The sequence below is a fragment of the Cupressus sempervirens genome, chromosome 4 (genome assembly GCF_028749045.1).
Source record: "Cupressus sempervirens isolate cs-2001-9-10 chromosome 4, ASM2874904v1, whole genome shotgun sequence".
Taxonomy (NCBI): Eukaryota; Viridiplantae; Streptophyta; class Pinopsida; order Cupressales; family Cupressaceae; genus Cupressus; species Cupressus sempervirens.
In genome coordinates this window covers 778,707,589-778,724,983 of record NC_143121.1, presented here as the reverse complement: position 1 = coordinate 778,724,983, position 17,395 = coordinate 778,707,589, and the positions used below count along the sequence as shown (strand labels likewise).

General features: G+C 34.0%; 1 protein-coding gene across 1 annotated transcript in view; it reads right to left on the bottom strand.

Moving 5' to 3' along the window:
* Positions 1-8,186: 8,186 nt before the first annotated feature.
* LOC149563704 (3-hydroxyisobutyryl-CoA hydrolase 1-like) overlaps positions 8,187-17,395 on the bottom strand; it is a 275,341-nt gene continuing 266,132 nt past the window's right edge. Inside the window, exons 14-16 of the mRNA XM_089826843.1 lie at positions 9,176-9,277; positions 9,040-9,081; positions 8,187-8,721 (exon numbers count right to left, since the gene is read on the bottom strand). Of these exons, the coding sequence (XP_089682969.1) occupies positions 8,581-8,721; positions 9,040-9,081; positions 9,176-9,277 (285 nt within the window). The 3' untranslated portion in view covers positions 8,187-8,580. The remainder of the gene's footprint in view (positions 8,722-9,039; positions 9,082-9,175; positions 9,278-17,395) is intronic.

The window sequence follows — 17,395 nt, the reverse complement described above, 5'->3', positions numbered from 1 at the left end:
AATATCTTGTTGAAGCAGACTAAAAATTTAAATGTTCTGGTGGCTAATGGCCCCCAATACGTAACACTTACAAATTCCCCTATCAAATACCCTATTCTCTGCACATCTCCATAGAATCCTAAAACACGTCCTCTGAAAGAAAGATGCTAAGAAAGTATTTCACAAAACTTAGTACGTCATATTTTATTCCAAAATTAGGAAAATATGAAGAAATACTTACAAGCAAAGTCAAACTAGGAAGCTCATTCTGCATCCCATCTTTACTTAAAGACATACCAATCTAGTCCTACTTGTTTCACGAATTGTGAAATTCAAGTGACTTTTCAACATAGTTATTTGAAATGATATGGGGGCAATTTTTGAGCTCATCATTGATTTGTTCAACTTCTTCTTGCTCCAGCTCTTCATACAATGGATTTGCATAAAATTGTACATTATCCCTTTGCTACCCTGCACAAAATTCAAGATCGATACTTTCTTCTAATCGAAAAAGGGATTGGCTACATCAAATTTTTCCTGTGTTTCATCATTTAATGGTGAACCAGGATCACTTCCATAGCTATCATGAATAGAGGACACTGTTGATTCTTGTTATTATACCCAAGGTGAAAGAGAATATTGATTGATTGATCCATGTGATTGGGGAAAATAGAAGGACACCTTGGCATTCCTACTTTAGGCCTAAATCTCATAATTCAGCCAAACATGTTGACCTTTTCAATGTTACCTGAAATCAAGAATGCTTCTTGTAGATCAATTGGTGCCTCCATTCTAATTCTAAAACCCACGTCTTTATTAAAAACAAATTGATATATAACCAAGGCCCAAGCCTTATTCAGTTTCATCTTTCTTAGCAATTTCTAAATGGTTTTTAAAATCTAACATTGAAAGAGAGAACTATTCCATCATTCATCTTTTGAATCTCTACGAGTTTTGTATGTATAATAGAATAAGATCCCTATTCACCAACAAACTAAAAGAAAAACTTCTTTTAATCTTGACCATGAATCTACTGTTTGTGTGGGAAAATTACATAACCACTCCCTTGCATCACCTATTAGGGTCTGTGCAAGTAAATGCATAAGAACATTTTCATAATCAACTTCCAAATTATCAGTTAAATGTTTAAAATTGTTGACATGTCTTTCTGCATCTTCATTTTCAAGACCTCCAAATCTAGGGAAAATGCCCCTAATCTTGAAAGGTATACGGTTGGGGAAACCCCTATTTTTACTAAAGTTCATCATCTTGTACAACGTAATTGACATGATTTTACCTAAAATAGAGCTGCCACCTTCAAGAAGGAAGAAATAAAACCAAAGATTCCCCAATGGATTCACTAATCTAGTGGGTCATAGAAATGTAATTTGAAAAAACTTCCTAAAGCCCATTACCCTAATGCTACAATCCAAACCAACGAACATGTTAGGTACCCAAATGTCCCAACCTCTTCTCTTAGGTCTAAAAGACCAAGGTAGGTGTACCTTGAATTAAACCCTACCACCACTTCTACCAATTACTATTACGAAGACTTAAACTTATGAATCTATATATCTTTCAAGAAGGTTAGATCTGCATTTTGATCAGTCCCTTATCCATTTATGGGCATAGAGTCAATCCCTTCTATATTTAGTATACTCTCATAGGACAACTCAAAAGATGCCTCTGAATCATCAATCACTAAATTCTATAAATGTAACCATGGTAAGATTTGCAACACTGACTCATCTAATTGCTTTTAATTCTTCTAAGGGAAACCAATTAGATAGGAAGCTAGCTAGACAACACTTCATAGTGACTGTCCATTTATTTAAACCAATTATGAAAATATGCTAACACAATCACACCAGTCTTGAAAGTGCTAATCAAACAATAGCTCAACTTCCATGAAAGATTGGACACTTAAAAAGGAAAGAAAACATTATGTTCCAAAAATATATAAAGGGTTTGCATTCCATTATGTCATTATATATAGAACACCCAAAACGGTTGTAGTTTCCCCACAAGGGAAGTGAGGGAAGTGACAAGCTTCCAATTGTTGTGTTTCAAAATTTTCAATACTTATATTTTTTACAAAATAACCACTAACTGATGATTCTTGTGTAACGGTTCTTCATCCCTCATGACATCCAAAACTTATCCAAGTCCTAATTTTCGATCACATCAACAATCTATCTTCAAAATATGTGGGTTGTATCCCAATATCAATAAACATGGCACAAACCTTTGTCTTTTCTTACTCCTCCATCTCTTTCATAGCTTCCCTTGGGTTAGTAGAGAGAACCTGTGAAGCCATCATGAGCCTAGTTCAAACATCGCTCTGCTCCTCCTCATACTATCTGAAGTCCGAATCGAAAAGAGGACTTGGGTTTTCATTTGATGATCCTTCTTCCACAAGTAGTCCCTTTTTAACTATCAACCATATTTGTGATAGTATTATATAGATTTTCTACATTTAAAGAATATTTCTTCGACCAACTTCCATTTTGCCATAAATATAACAAGACATTCTATATAAGATAGATGTCCTAAAAAATGATACAATCGTTCTACCACATTTACAAGTCACCTCATTCATATATCATCAATTAATACCCCTGAGTTTAATATTGATTGTAATCTTTTGATAATCTAATCAATTGATTCGTCAGCAACACAGTTAAATCTTGCCTATTTATCTGTCTAATAGTCACATGCTATGTGCAGATGCCAAGACCTTATTTTTTGTCCCACTGCAATGTCCCTTCTCCCATCTTGAGTATTTGATGCTTAAATTTTGTAACAAATTTTAGTAAATGGAAGAGACAACATAAACATATATCTAAGTACTAATTCCCATACTAAACCCACCTAATCCTTTGAAGGAGGCTCTACTTAGATTTACCTAACCCTCTAATGAGAATAACTCTCAATTAGGAAACCATCATGTTAAGAGCACCTTCTAAGGCCTCTTGGATCTCTATTAATGAGTGAACTCATTAGAAATACATACTTGGTAGAGATCCCACCTCTAACCAAGCCTCTTGTCTCTAACATATGAATATGATTAACCACTACAATATATATTGCCTCTAAGAGATTCTCTACAAATCTCTCTCTAGGTTCCAATTCAAAATCCTGACATTCAATCAAGAATGCCCTCTAATCTTTGAGTTTTTTAAAAAGAAAGTCAACATTCTAATGAATGCCCTCTGCCAAGTTCTTATTTGATCTCTATGAGAACTATAAAGTTCTAATCTCATCTCAATCCTTGATCCTGATAATTTTATCTACCAAATGATTCATATTTATTTATGAAATAAACATATAAAATGAACACACCTTTTTTTCCCTTTACTTTATTCATTTTATAATCCTTCGTAGAATATATATTACTTCAATTCCCAACATTCAATATCTATTAGTTTAGTTTCTTTACTTTCTCTACTCTGATGGTTTTCTAGTTCAACTCTCTTGGGTATAATTGTTTTTTAATCCTCCCATATATATTTTATTTATCATCCATGTCCTTTTCAAAGAGTTGCAAACCTTCATAATCACAATCCTTTTGAAAAGTCACAACCCTTCATAATCACAATCCTTTAGAAAAGTCACAACACTTCATAATCGCAATACTACAAAAAAGTCACAACCTTTCATCATCAAATCCTTTTGAAAAGTCACAACTCTTCATAGTTAAAAATATTTTTGAAGAGTCACAACCATTCATAATCACAACTGTTTCAAAGAGTCACATCCTTTCATCATTGAAAATATTTGAAAAAATCACTTGTTTTCTTCTCATTCCTCTTCTAATAATCCTTCTTTAACTCCTCTTCTTCCTTACTCTTTAAAATGAACTCTCCTCCGTTTATACCTTAATTTTAAAGAGTCACACCTTTTTATTACATCTCTTGACTTTTTATTAGATTTAGTTAATTTATATTATATTATTTCTTACTTATCTATTTTGTATTTATTATCATTAATTATTAAATCTTATTTAGAAATATAACATACTTTCTACAATATTCTTTTCTATTTAATTTAATTTAATTAATTTATTTATTCATATTAAATTATTTTAAATATTACACTAAATATTATTTTATTGATAATATATTATATATGTAATTTTTTATTTCTTATTTCTATACTTGAATATGATTTTCTTATCATTTTTATTTAATTATTATTAAAATTATATTTTAAAATGGGGACATGCCAACTGCAATACACGTGCATCCTCTCCCTACCGAACACCATTGTCTCACCATTTTGCACAAGCCAAAATATGTACCATCCCACAAGTCTGTTATTATATTGACTCCAAAATAGCAAAGGTTGCTATTTTGGAGATCCTTTTAGAACACATACTGCTAAATAGCACCAACAGTTGCGAATGAGATGTTTTTGGATAAATTTATAAGGTTCCACCAAAGGGAAGATCATAAATTATTAAATTTGCAATCTAGCTTCTGTACAAGTTATAATTTTTATTCTTAGGACATGCTACCCACAAACCACCATCTAGGAAAAACTACGCATGAAAAAGAGCTCGATGCTCATTGCCAAAAATCTTTAATATGATTGTGATAAGCAAAAACATCATTATTTATTTCAATGCAAGGATAGGACATCAACATTACAATAAGGAGAGGAAACAAGGACGTACTAGTAGTCCTACCACAAGTAACTAGGTAAACATAAGAGACCTAGTATGGTCATAGTGAACTAAATAACTTATAGGAATGAAGGTAGATGGGAACATGTCTACAAGGAGTTAACATGCCTAATATAGGAGCAATAAATCCAAGAAAGTGATTCAAAAAGTTATAGGGTGATCCTTGTCGTGACAATTTTACGAGCATAGGGGTAGTTGGAGAGAGATATCTAGAATTAGATTAAAAAGATAATGTGCAAACCAATTATTTTAATTAATGTTAGAAGAAAATTTAAGAAAATCAATTCAAATGAATACAAATATTTTAATTAATTTATAAATAGTTTTTTAAAAAATAGTTGAATTGAGGGTGGGATAAAAAGAGATAAAACTATTTTCACATAATAGACTAGACTATTACCTCTAATGCATGAGTTTCCTTGGATGTTTAAATTTGGATCAACACTAAATTCACATTAAAAACTTGTATTGGTTGCATCTTAGTCACTATATTTCTTTTTAAAGGAGTCTTTTAAGATGCACTATACCAATCATCCTCATCTTCTTAGTACACAATTCCTTATAACTTTACTCACTAAGTCAAATGCAACACTTCTGAAGTTTTGTTTGCAACTAAGGTGTGAGTTTTTAGCAACTCAAGATGTGCTAGACAATATTCGAAAGTATTTTTGTATGATATGTCAAGAAAAAGTGAGGTACTATTCAACAAAATGTTTTATCATTTTCTAATATTTCATGTAATTTCATTTGTTTAACTAATTTAAAAATAGTAAAGAGAATTGGAGTTCACCACTTAGGGTCCGTTTGTTTCGCATAATTGGACCAGAATTGGGATAGTGATAACCCAATTTTGTCAAATTTACCGTTTGGGTTAAAAATGATAGAGTAGAATTAGAATTGTGGAATTTTAATTTTACTCCAAAATGAGATTACCACACTTCCATCCAAATAGGTGGAATTGCGAATTGAAATCCAAGTTTAACTTTTTGAGGATCAGAAAGAATTAAAATGGATTAATTTTTGAAGTCCAAACTGATTTTTTGAACCTATTATGTTTTACCATACAAACATCATTTTATAACCATTTGACATTTTACTCCTAAGCATTTGGCTCTCGAGCTTTTTTTGTTGCATTAAGTTGTAACTCTTTATAGAGTCAAAAGAATTAAGTTGTGAATCTTTACTTGCTTGCCAGCAACGCATAAATTTAAGCTCCACGGGCTTTGATATTTGGTTCTTGTTAATGAAGGCGTCAAATTTCTATATGAGGTTTGTTTGGTTAATGTTGTAGAAATAAAGTGCAATAAAGTAAATTCTTGGGCCAGAGACATTCAAAAAAAAGTCTGAAATAGTCATGTTGGCCACTCTATCCATTGCAATAGCAGTCTTTAAGACGTTCAGGGGCAGTTTATTCACCAACTTCCCTCATAAATATTTTGCCTTGTAGTTCTTAGCGTTAATATTCACTATTTTGTTGAGTGCTACACCTAGCAATGACTAGAGGCAGTCATATGGATCGTCTGGGTATCTGTCAATTATGATCATCTTTAAACATGGTACATTAAGGAAATAATCCAATGATGTATTTATTACAATTATTTTTTATTGGAGAAATAATAAAAAATTGAAAAAAAGTCTAATTCCAATTCTAGGTTTACGAACCAAACGCAAAAGATCTATCTTCCCACTCATCTTCTAAGTTAACCAAATAGGACAAACTATTTTCTCAAAACCAAGCTTTGAAATACAAAACCTAATTTTGAATCAAAATTCACTTTTGCTAATTCTGCTAACCTAATAGACCCTTATTGTGTTGGTTAAGTGGCGGTGGCGTTGTATCCACCAAGGTTCAAATCCACACTAGACCATTATGATTGTTACATTACAAAGTTTACAAAACTCTTCTTTTACCAAAAAAATAAATAGTGAAAAGAACTAGTTGAATTGAGGGAGGAATAGATTTTGTAATTATAATTGCATCCATATTATTTGTTTTGCCTTCACATAATGAATTAGACTATTGGCTCTAATGCATGAGTTTCCCTAGATGTTCAAAACTTGAATGATTAAATCATGTTAGTTTTTATCGATGCTAAATTCACATTGAAAACTTGTATAAGTTGCATCATAGTCACTAGATTTTGTTTCTTTTTCCACGAGTCACTTCAGACGCACTATGCTAATCATCCTCATCTCCATAGTACTTAGTACATCATTCCTCATAACTTCACTTACTAAGCCAAATGCAACACTTTAACTTCACTTACTAAGCCAAATGCAATACTTTTGAGTTTGTCGCAGCTAAGGGGTGAGTTTCTAGCATTTCAAGGTGTACTAGAGAATATTCAATAATATTTTCTATGACGCGTCAAGAGAATTTGGGTATTGTCCAGCAAAACATCTTTTCATATCTCAATATTTCATGCACAAAAATTTCTTACAAGCATAGATTCTATCCACATTTTTCTACTATCATACATTATACTTGAGTCTTTTGAGATTTGTCTTTGAAGCAATATAGCAAGTTTTCTTGTTACATTTTACATCTTTCTTCCATACTGGGAGAGTGGGACGGTGGCCATCAAAGTATGTTATTAGATACCAAAAAATATGTTTGTAAGTGCTTATGATCAAGTAATTCCAGAAATGCTCAACTCGATTTATGAATATTTCTCATTGCATGCTTAAATGTTATTTTTCACTCCACTCTACCACATATTTGAATTGACAAATTGGATGGTAATTTCTTAATCAGAGTGACTAAGTTCAAAAGTATGCGCTCTTTTTGTCCATGGCCACAAATAATTGTTTTTATTATCGGAACTGAATGGCTCTAGCCAAGCCATCTGTGTTTGGCGGTGAACAGCCTCTATGGGTTTGGGTAGGGGACTCCCCACCATAGTTTGTGGGTAGGGGCAGTCATGCAAGTGTCAACTATAGAAAGAAAGAAAGCACCCCAACTAAGAGAAGCAGAAGGCAGTGGCACCAATCATTGATAAACAAGGCCCCTTGCTATGTTATTGTCCATCAAATTTGTTTTCCAACTCCACGCAGGTGCCAACCACCAGAGGCAGAAGCGCTAACCCAACAAAAAGAAATACAGCTACAGATGCACAATGGCTAATTGTTACAACTCCGTTCATAGTTCGATAGAATAATATTATTAGATCTCAGGACTGAAGAATTAATCAAAGCTATCAGGTTTTACAAAAGCACGTCTTCTACCGAACAGTTTATTCAGCTACGTATGCTGAAATAAAATAAAATCTTCAAGAAACATGCTTTAACATCTATACTTTCTCAAACATATCTGACAGGGAAACATTAAAAAAACTAAAATGTGGCTATGTTGATGATTCACATGCAAGTGTTTTGATTGTGCTCTCATTTCAAGGGGACGAGTAAATGATAAAGAATATTTCATGGTCATTAGACCGAAGTGCATCAAGAAATAAGTAGATCAATTTCGTAAAGACAAAATTTAAAAAAAAATCTCAGTAGAACCATTCATGGGCATATCATATAAATAAGAACACAATTCGAAGCCTTGTTTATGATTTTGATTGATTTTTTTAATAGCTTTCTTGCAAATGCATTGGCAAATACCATTTCATGTACATCAGTCAAAAAAGCCTCCCAAATTTACAATTGGCAGAACACCATAGAAACTCTACAGATTGTTAAGTATTTTAATACAGTATTGGAGAAAATAATGTTTGATAAACTGCGGTTTACTTGTTATTTATTTTCTTCAAAAGAACTTTCTTTCAAAACATATGGACATGTAGTGATATCATATAATTTAATACTAGATACACCATGGGGAGCTATTAGTGCCTCCCAACATGTCATATGTCATGCAATTGAATGAAATTGCCATCTTTTTTAAATAAATATAGTTTGCTTCTGAACTTTCTTCAAAGTTTAGAGGAAACATAGTTTGTAGAAGAACCTCGTTGATCAATGGGTAGTCGTAAATCTTCGAATCCTTTTCCAATTGGGGAGAAATAATGATCAACCATATCTTCAGTCACATGCTCTAATTTGTCAGGGTTCCACTGCACATTGAAAAGAGAGCTCATTGCATCCCCTCAGAAAATATTGATCTTTACTTATGAATTAAAAGCTTCTCATGGATTAAATATTTTGGCATATACTAGTAATTAGCTATCTTAATTGAACATCAAAGACCTAATTCAATGTGTTTTTGTCCAATCACTTGTAGGCTAAAAACAGAGAATTTTATTAGCAAGAGTTGATTTGTTGGCCCTTGAATCTTTATTGTTTTATATTGTAAAATATGATGCACACATTGGAAAAAAGAAGAGAGAATAAGTTCTTAAACCACCCAACACATTTTAAAAAAAAAAATTCACCTTAGGATTTCTGTCTTTGTCCACCAATATTGCTCTGCAACCCTGCATGTAGGCCATGTATGTCTTGGAGTTGTAATAAATCAAATGTAAAGGTAACAAGAATAATCAGGTAAACAAATATTATGCTGACTATCACCTCATAGAAATCACTGGAAATCTTCCGAAGGAGGCAATGGCAGCTCAATCTATACTCTCTAATCAGACACTCGTGTAGATGTTGCTTCCTGCCTTCTCTTATCTAAGTCAGATAAATAGGCCATAATTAGATTTTATTGAAAATAATTTAATCTTAATGAGGAAAATCAGCTGATATGAAGTCATTAATAAATTCAATTCCAGTAGATTGGCATTCTTAATACAACATTGCAAGAATATTTTGAACTGTTTTCAGACACAAGTATATTTGCAAGAAACATTTAAATATTTTTAAATAAAAAATTATGATATTATGTCTATTAATAATTAAAGGTAAAATTAAAATTTCCAAATTAAAAGCACTTTCTTTGAGTTTGAATTTTATTTTAGTTTGTGTATGAGGAGCATGTGAGGTCAAAATCATTAAGCACTTTTTCACCAACTTGCCTTCTTTGGTCTTCGATTGAGCCCATTTTTTCCACTCTCCATGAACCACCATGGATTGTAGCATCCTGCTCCTCCAACATCCTTTCCAACAATATAAGATGGCTACCATATCTAGTCTCAACCAGTCTGAGGAATTCGCTCTTGGAATATGACTGGCATGGTGAAAATAAGTGTGATGGTCGCATACAGACATTTGTACAACTGTGACCTTACCCAATCTATTTTGCCAATGCTTTCAAAGCACTATTTAGAACATGGACACAACATTAAGTCCAAATATTATGTTTGTAAGTGCTTCCAAGTTTTCAACCATCAAACCAGCTAACTTATAAACATGAGTTCAAATTTGCCATAACTTTTACAACATTTGAAGAACCAATTTTCTCTATTGCCTCCTTCAATAATGGCTAAGTGGTATCAACACCCTTGTGTTTTCCAAAACAGTCAACAGCTCTAAGAAAGTATGAACCAGTAAGGCATGCAACAATAATATCCATCCACCCATCCATGACAATGGAAGCTGTCCTAATCCATGTTTGTCTTATCACCTCCATCAACATGTTCACCTTTGAATATTGTTTGTCAATGAGGTAAGTACAAAATCTATGCTCTCAAGGTGACCATGAGAGGGTCCAATTGTCAATGCATATCTCAACATAGCTTTGAAATAAGGTGACCATGCCAAATAAAATGGACATAAAAAATTATGGCCACTAGCTTGCCCACGTTTTTGCATATTCATTAACCCTATCTCTATATTTTTCTTACCTACAATAGAAGAGGCCTTCATCTTCCCTATATCACAACTCTCTACAACTAAAACATTTGAATAGTCATGCAAATCAATAGATGATTATTTCTAATTGTGAGTACTAACAATGACTTTGTTTTCACACACTCAAACCAACTTTGCCATTTCAATCCATTGTTCTATGTTATACTCTCGCAAACTCCAACCCAATAGCTCCAACGGTAATCAGCTTTTCAAATAGGACAGAAAATGCCTACTGCCCCCTCCATTTTTACCTTTATTGACAATTAAAATGGCGGTAAATTGAAACAATGGTTTTTTGGGTTGAGAAGACCTTTTGCAAATTTTAAAGAAAAGGTAAAGGGCATGCAAAATGGTCTTCTAGAGTTCCAATAGAAGCTGTGTATGTATTTTTAGAATCAGAAGAGAGGTCTATTGATATTCTATTTACTCAAAATTTATTTTTTCACTGCTCATTTGGACCCCACAGGGAGGTCTTGTTGTTCATTTTCTCAGCCTTTGGCCCTTCTAGGGTTTGTTGGGTGTTGTTGGAAAACTTGGGTAGTTAAACAATTTGTATAACCGAGGGAGTTACATAGGTGCGATGGTTCGCCGCGCATCCCCTCAGGCATTGTATGTATGAACTTTCTTCATGGAATAGATATGGAAATGTGAAGATACTCTTGTATATGGTGATCAATGAATAAATAAAATGCTATTGAGTTCTCCCTATATCATGTGTTGAATACCTTATTTTCTATCTATATGCAATAAGCTCTTGTTACACCCACAAGGGTAAACATTTGGTGTCGTTGTCGACCGAATTTGGGAAGAGATGAAGGTAATAGAATATGGTGGATAAATGGGACTACCTATTAACGAGAATATCATAACCAACGAAGATGGAGTTACAAAGCTTTTCGGAGGGGAACATGCCTTGACCACAAACTTCCACATTCTGGTTTGGGCGACCATTGGGACTTTTGTATGAAGGGAGGTTGTACGGGAAGAAGTTGCCGAGGGTACTATGTGGGTCATGTTGAACGTAAGCCTCACTACAAATAAGCAATTGGACTACCTACTCTGTTTGTTAGCACAAGCATCGCTCACTCAGAGGAACCAAAGGGAGGAAAACCGATGAAGGTTAAGGCAACTCGACGAGGGACAACCAACTGAAGGATTGCCTTAAGAGGACCACAAAGGTGTCATGGTATGTGAGTATGGGGGTGTTACGAGAGGTGCAACAATCGAAAGGGAACACTACTATTTTCCAGAACACTGATAGGTAAGAAGTAGCGAAAATTTATTTGAGGAAACACGACAAAGGTTAATTGATTGGGAAACACGAGAATAGCTTGTAAAGCTATCTTGCACACCACAGGTGGAGGAAACACAAAGCAGGTGTGAAGAGGGAATCAACGCGGCTGGAGCTGCCCAAGCGGCACAAGCACGGGGTAGCCAAGACACTCTGTTTGATCCTTGCAAGTTGAACGAGGGAATACAATCCGGTAGCCAAAACTTTATATCCAACCCCACCACAGCTCAGTGTAATATAGGCAACACGGGTGCACAAACAAAGACCTTTACACCACCACAGGGGTAACGATTGGTAGTTATGGCCTCAAACAAGAAAATATTGCCCAAGCTCATGGGCTAGACGAAGGAGGATCCTATCCGCCATTGACAAACTTGTGAGACTATCAAGACGGCTATTGGAGTTATTGATTAGGACGAGTGGGTCAAACAATTTCCCGCTTCACAAAGGGAGGGAGCCATTCATTGGTACTCTAGTGTGGATAAAACCAAATTGATGACATGGGCGGATCTGAAGAAGGAATTCAAGTTGCGAGAGGACAATGAAATCCTTGGTGAAATCTACAATACTAAACAAGGAAAGAATAAGTCTATTAGAGCTTATGGGCGACAACTAAAGGAATTACTTGAAAAGATGGAATGTACACCAATCAAGGAGCTATAGAAGCGATGGTTCATCGAGGGATTGAAAACTTCCCTCCGAAAGAAGATGAAGATCGTATTTCCTACATCTTATGAGAACACATACAATTGTGTAATGGTTTTGGAAAGTGAAAATAAGACATCCAAGAAAAACAAGTCATCAAATGATGAGTCCTTGGAGGAAAGTAGTAATGAGGAGTCGAGTAAAAAAGTACATGCCTTATAGAAAGACCTCCAGAGGATGATGAAAAGAGCTCAAGGCAACAAAAGGAGGATCTAGCAAAACTAAGGAGGGCAAAGTGTGGTGTACCGACTGCAAAGAAGCTGAACACAGGAAAGGTTCTTGTTTGAAGAAATCCTTTTGCAACATCTGCCAGATTATGGGACATTCCACTAAAGAATGTCCCTATAAAGTGCGGGCCAAGAACCAACAATTTTGTTTACACGGAAGCAACCCTCCACATCTGGAACTAGTGCGCAACAAAACAACAATATTGCAACATTTGACAACTATAGAAATAATCAATGGGAAGGCCAAGATAATAACAATAAAAACAATACCTGCGCCCAGATCCAGTATGATGCAAGGGGAAGACCAATGATACAATGTAGAAATTGCAATCAGTAGGGACACTTTGCCCAGGATTACCAGAAGGAGGAGACCCCACAGAAGCTATGCAAATGGTGTCATTCAGGAGACCACGAGGACACTAACAGCCCGAAGTCTGGCGTCAACCTCCTTGATGTCGAAGGGAGAGGCATGGAGGAAGAAACCTTGGTAATCACGTAAGCACAAGCCAAGAAGACCACATGTCCTAACTGCCATATGGAAAAACAAAGGGCACTAGAGGTGAAGGCTGAGATTGACAAAGAATTTCAGGCTTGAAGGGAGCCAAGGGATATGGTTGGCACTTCTGCTCAAGCAATGGAAGAACGAAATATTCTGAGGCAGATGATGCTATTAGAAATACCTCTAAAGGTCAAGGACCTACTTGAGATGATGCCACACCTATGAACAACCCTAATAAGCACCTCAACCACTACAAGTACACTAGAACGAACCAAAGCTTTTGGCAGTTCCATAGCAGACCCAATGATACTTACAGTAAATAGTGGACAGAACTCTATCGTAGTAGAGATGGGCATCTTGGGCACCATTCTCACTGACACCATTGTTGATGGTGGGTCAGGGGTGAATGTTTTGTCCAAAGACACTTGAAAGAGCCTCTAGAAGTCCATGCTATGACTGTCGACCTTCAACCTCTTTGGGGTTAACCAACATGGCATCAAGTGTAATATCCCTGTCTAATGTTATTTAATAGATTAAATATAAAATCTATTCATATAGTAGAAGTCGTAAGAGGCAATATTTATAATTAACCAAATAATAAAGGGATTGTGATAACCCTAATTATAATAAGCATTTAGAAATAATTTAATAAAATATATAAAGAAATTGACAAATTAGTTATTAAACGATTACTAATAACATACATGTATATATATGATAAGTAGATAATAATTAAGTAATTAAGTAAATTCAATATCAAAAAATATAACTAAATATAAATTAGTAATAATAACTTTGCTATTGTTTGATACATATAAGTTAAGTATTTAATAACTAAAATATTGAACATATAAGCGATAAAAACTAAGAGGAATTAATAATTAAAATTGAACATATATAAGTCAATTGAGGTTCAACATTCAACCACCATGTATGAAGATCTACCTACACCTAAGTCTTATAGTGCATAGGCAGTTTGTGAAGGGAGAGGGTAGTAATTCGACCAAGTTGAGGCAAAGAATTCTCAAAACGGGCTTTGTTCATGAGGGAACGTCAAGTAGACTATTTCCATGCCCAAGCACAGTAATTCTACCATTCACTATAGGAATAGGTAAATAGAAAGTAAATAATTATTTCCAAGTCCTATTAACATAATTATCTACCTATCTAAAACCCCTATAGTGAAAAAGGATTATGTGAAGGAAGAGGGGAGTAATTTGGTCACGTTGAGGCGGTGATACCTAAAATGGGCTTTGTTCATGAGGTGTCCTCAAGTAGACTATTTTCATGCCCGAGCATAGTAATCCTACCATTTGCTATAGGTAGCCGTTAGTGTAAATGAATAATCATATAAAAAGGATAAATAGTAAATATTAAGTATTTATTTTGTTTTCTTTCTCTTCATAATATCAATGTGTATTCCTCGTGTCTTCCTGCATCAATGTGTATGCTTTGTGTTTTTTCATGCTTACTTTGTGTCTACATATTTCATAATTCCACATTGATGTAATAGTTGGTTGGGAATAGTATTGATACTGAGAGTAAACTGAAGATATCAATAGCAAAACAACACAACTACTCACAAATTATTATCTATATAGGAAATAAGGAAAACTTCAAGTTACTAACTATCATTATCGATAAATGAGAAAACATATAATTGCTTGAGGACAAGCAATTTTGGGAGGGTAGGACTGTAATATCCCCCTCTAATGTTATATAATAGTTGAAATATAAAATCTATTCATATAGTAGTAGTAAGAGGCAATATTCATAAATAACCAATTAATTAAGGGATTGTGATAACCCTAATTATAATAAGCATTTAGAAATAATTAAATAAGCCATATAAAAAAAATGACAAATTAATTATTAGACAATTACTAATGACATACATGTGTATATGTGATAAGTAGATAACAATTAAGTAATTACGTAAATTCAATATCAAATAATATGACTAAATATAAATTAGTAATAAAAACTCTGCTATTATTTGATACATAGAAGTTAAGTGATTAATAACTAAAATATTAAATTAGTAAATAAGCATGAACATATAATAAAGTTAGTAACTGATCATAAGTAAAACCAAACAAAAAAAACTAATAATATTACATTATTATTTTTTATATATTCCTTAAACCTTACCAAAAGTAATAAACCCACAAATTAAAATGTACCGCACATACACGTCAACCTTATAAAATAGGGGCACATCAAGCATTGAACCCTTATGGGTGGAATATATGTTGATCCAACCTAATGAGAAGGCATAGTGTATAATGAATAATAAATAGGTAGATAGAAAAAAGGACAAAACATATCCAATTAAAAATGAGTAGAATGCAAAGGGTCATTAAGATAATAAAATGGGGAAGATTCATATTTCAGCAGCAAATATGTATATTAAAATAATGAACCATGGAGAATAAAACAAAGAGATGCCCACATGGAAAAGTCAAGGTACAAAAAGGTATGTATATTTATTATTTCAAATTAGAGGAAATGATATGTTTAATTCCCACTAGTTGAAATGTTAGGATAAAGAAGAAAGAATTGGGCAGCAACTTTATCATATCTAATAAAATTAATTTTGCACAAATATTATTAGGACATAAACCAATTTATATAGTTTGGAAAACATATATTATTTATGAAATAAGTTTGTGAAACATATGTATGTGAGATATTATAATAAATTTGCTGATAAATTATGAGACAAGTATCTAATAAATAAATAATATATTAGCTAGATGATTAGCAATCTATATTAAGAAATAAATATATGTATTTATAAGAAATTAAGGACTCTTATTTTATATGTTAACAATGAAATGAAATTGGGCTTATATAATTTTATGAGGGATAATCAAATGCTAATATATTATGGCATAAGTGTTATATATTATGTGGAAAAATAAATAAGTTAGACATTGTAAGTATATATCATAGGAACCTATCTCTCATCTCTTACTAAAGGATTATTAGGATAGGGAGTTTGTGCAAGGGAGAGGTAGAGTAATTTGGGGCACATGACCTTCGCACAATAATTCTACAATCTTAGGAATAACCTTAGGAATGGGGAAAGCGAATAAATTTCATGAAATCTATATGTCAAAGATCTCTTGAAACATTAGAAATAATAATCTCTGAGTACATTGCGAACCTAAAAAGGGAAATTTCTAGAACAAATCAAGTGAGGTCCAAAAAGGGATCATTACATCAAGCCCCTCAGAGCCTTAATGGCACAACAAGTGACCATCGACACCCAACCGTTTACCTTGGACTTTGTAGTAATCTCAGCGGAATGGATACGATGTCATCCTAGGGAAAGGGTGGCTAGTGACTGGCAAAGCTAATCATAATTGGAAACAGAATACTTCATCATTTGAGAAGGGGCGAAGAAAGTTTGTGATCGACCTCGAAACTCAAATGGTTAGAGATGAAATGATATCCTCCTTAGACTTGGAATCTGATGGCAGAGTAGACGAAGGGAAAAGGGGTATGGAACCCAATGACAAAGGGATATTGACATGGGGAAGTGCTCCAGAAATGATGGATTAAATGGACGACCTAAATTATTGGTAGATGAGCGATTATGAACTATTCTCTGTATCTTGTAATGTGTTGGAGATCAAGGAAGAGCCGAATGGGATCCCTCAGGAATATAAAGAATACAGCAAGGAGAAGCTTGAGTTAAGGAAAGTCCTACCCACCAATTCTCAAAGGATGAGCCTATCAAATACAAAGAAGCCAAATTGAAGGAGATAAACCTGGGAGATGAGAAGAACACAACAAACATCCTGATGGGCGATGACTGGAATCCAATACTAAAGATGATTGCACTCAAAATCTTTATGGAGCATAAGGATGTGTTTGGTTGGACATACAAGGATTTGAAGGGTGTACCTCTAGACCTATGTGTACACCGAATTCCTCTTGTTCTTGGAGCCCAACCTGTGTGGAAGGGGATGTACTGGATGAATAAGAATCATGCTGCAAGGGTGAACACCGAGATTAAATGGATGCTAGAGACAAGTATGATTTTTTGAGTTCAGATGAGTGAATGGGTTTCCCCCATTTTCATCTCCTTGAAGGAGGAAGCAAACCAGATCTGCATTTGTGTGGATTTTCAATGCCTCAACGCAGTCACTATCAAGGACCTGTCTCTCATCTCATTTGCTGATAGCATTTTGGAAGAAGTAGTGGACCACGAAATTTATTCATTCATGAATGGGTTTTATGCATACAACAAGATATCCATTGCGGAGGAA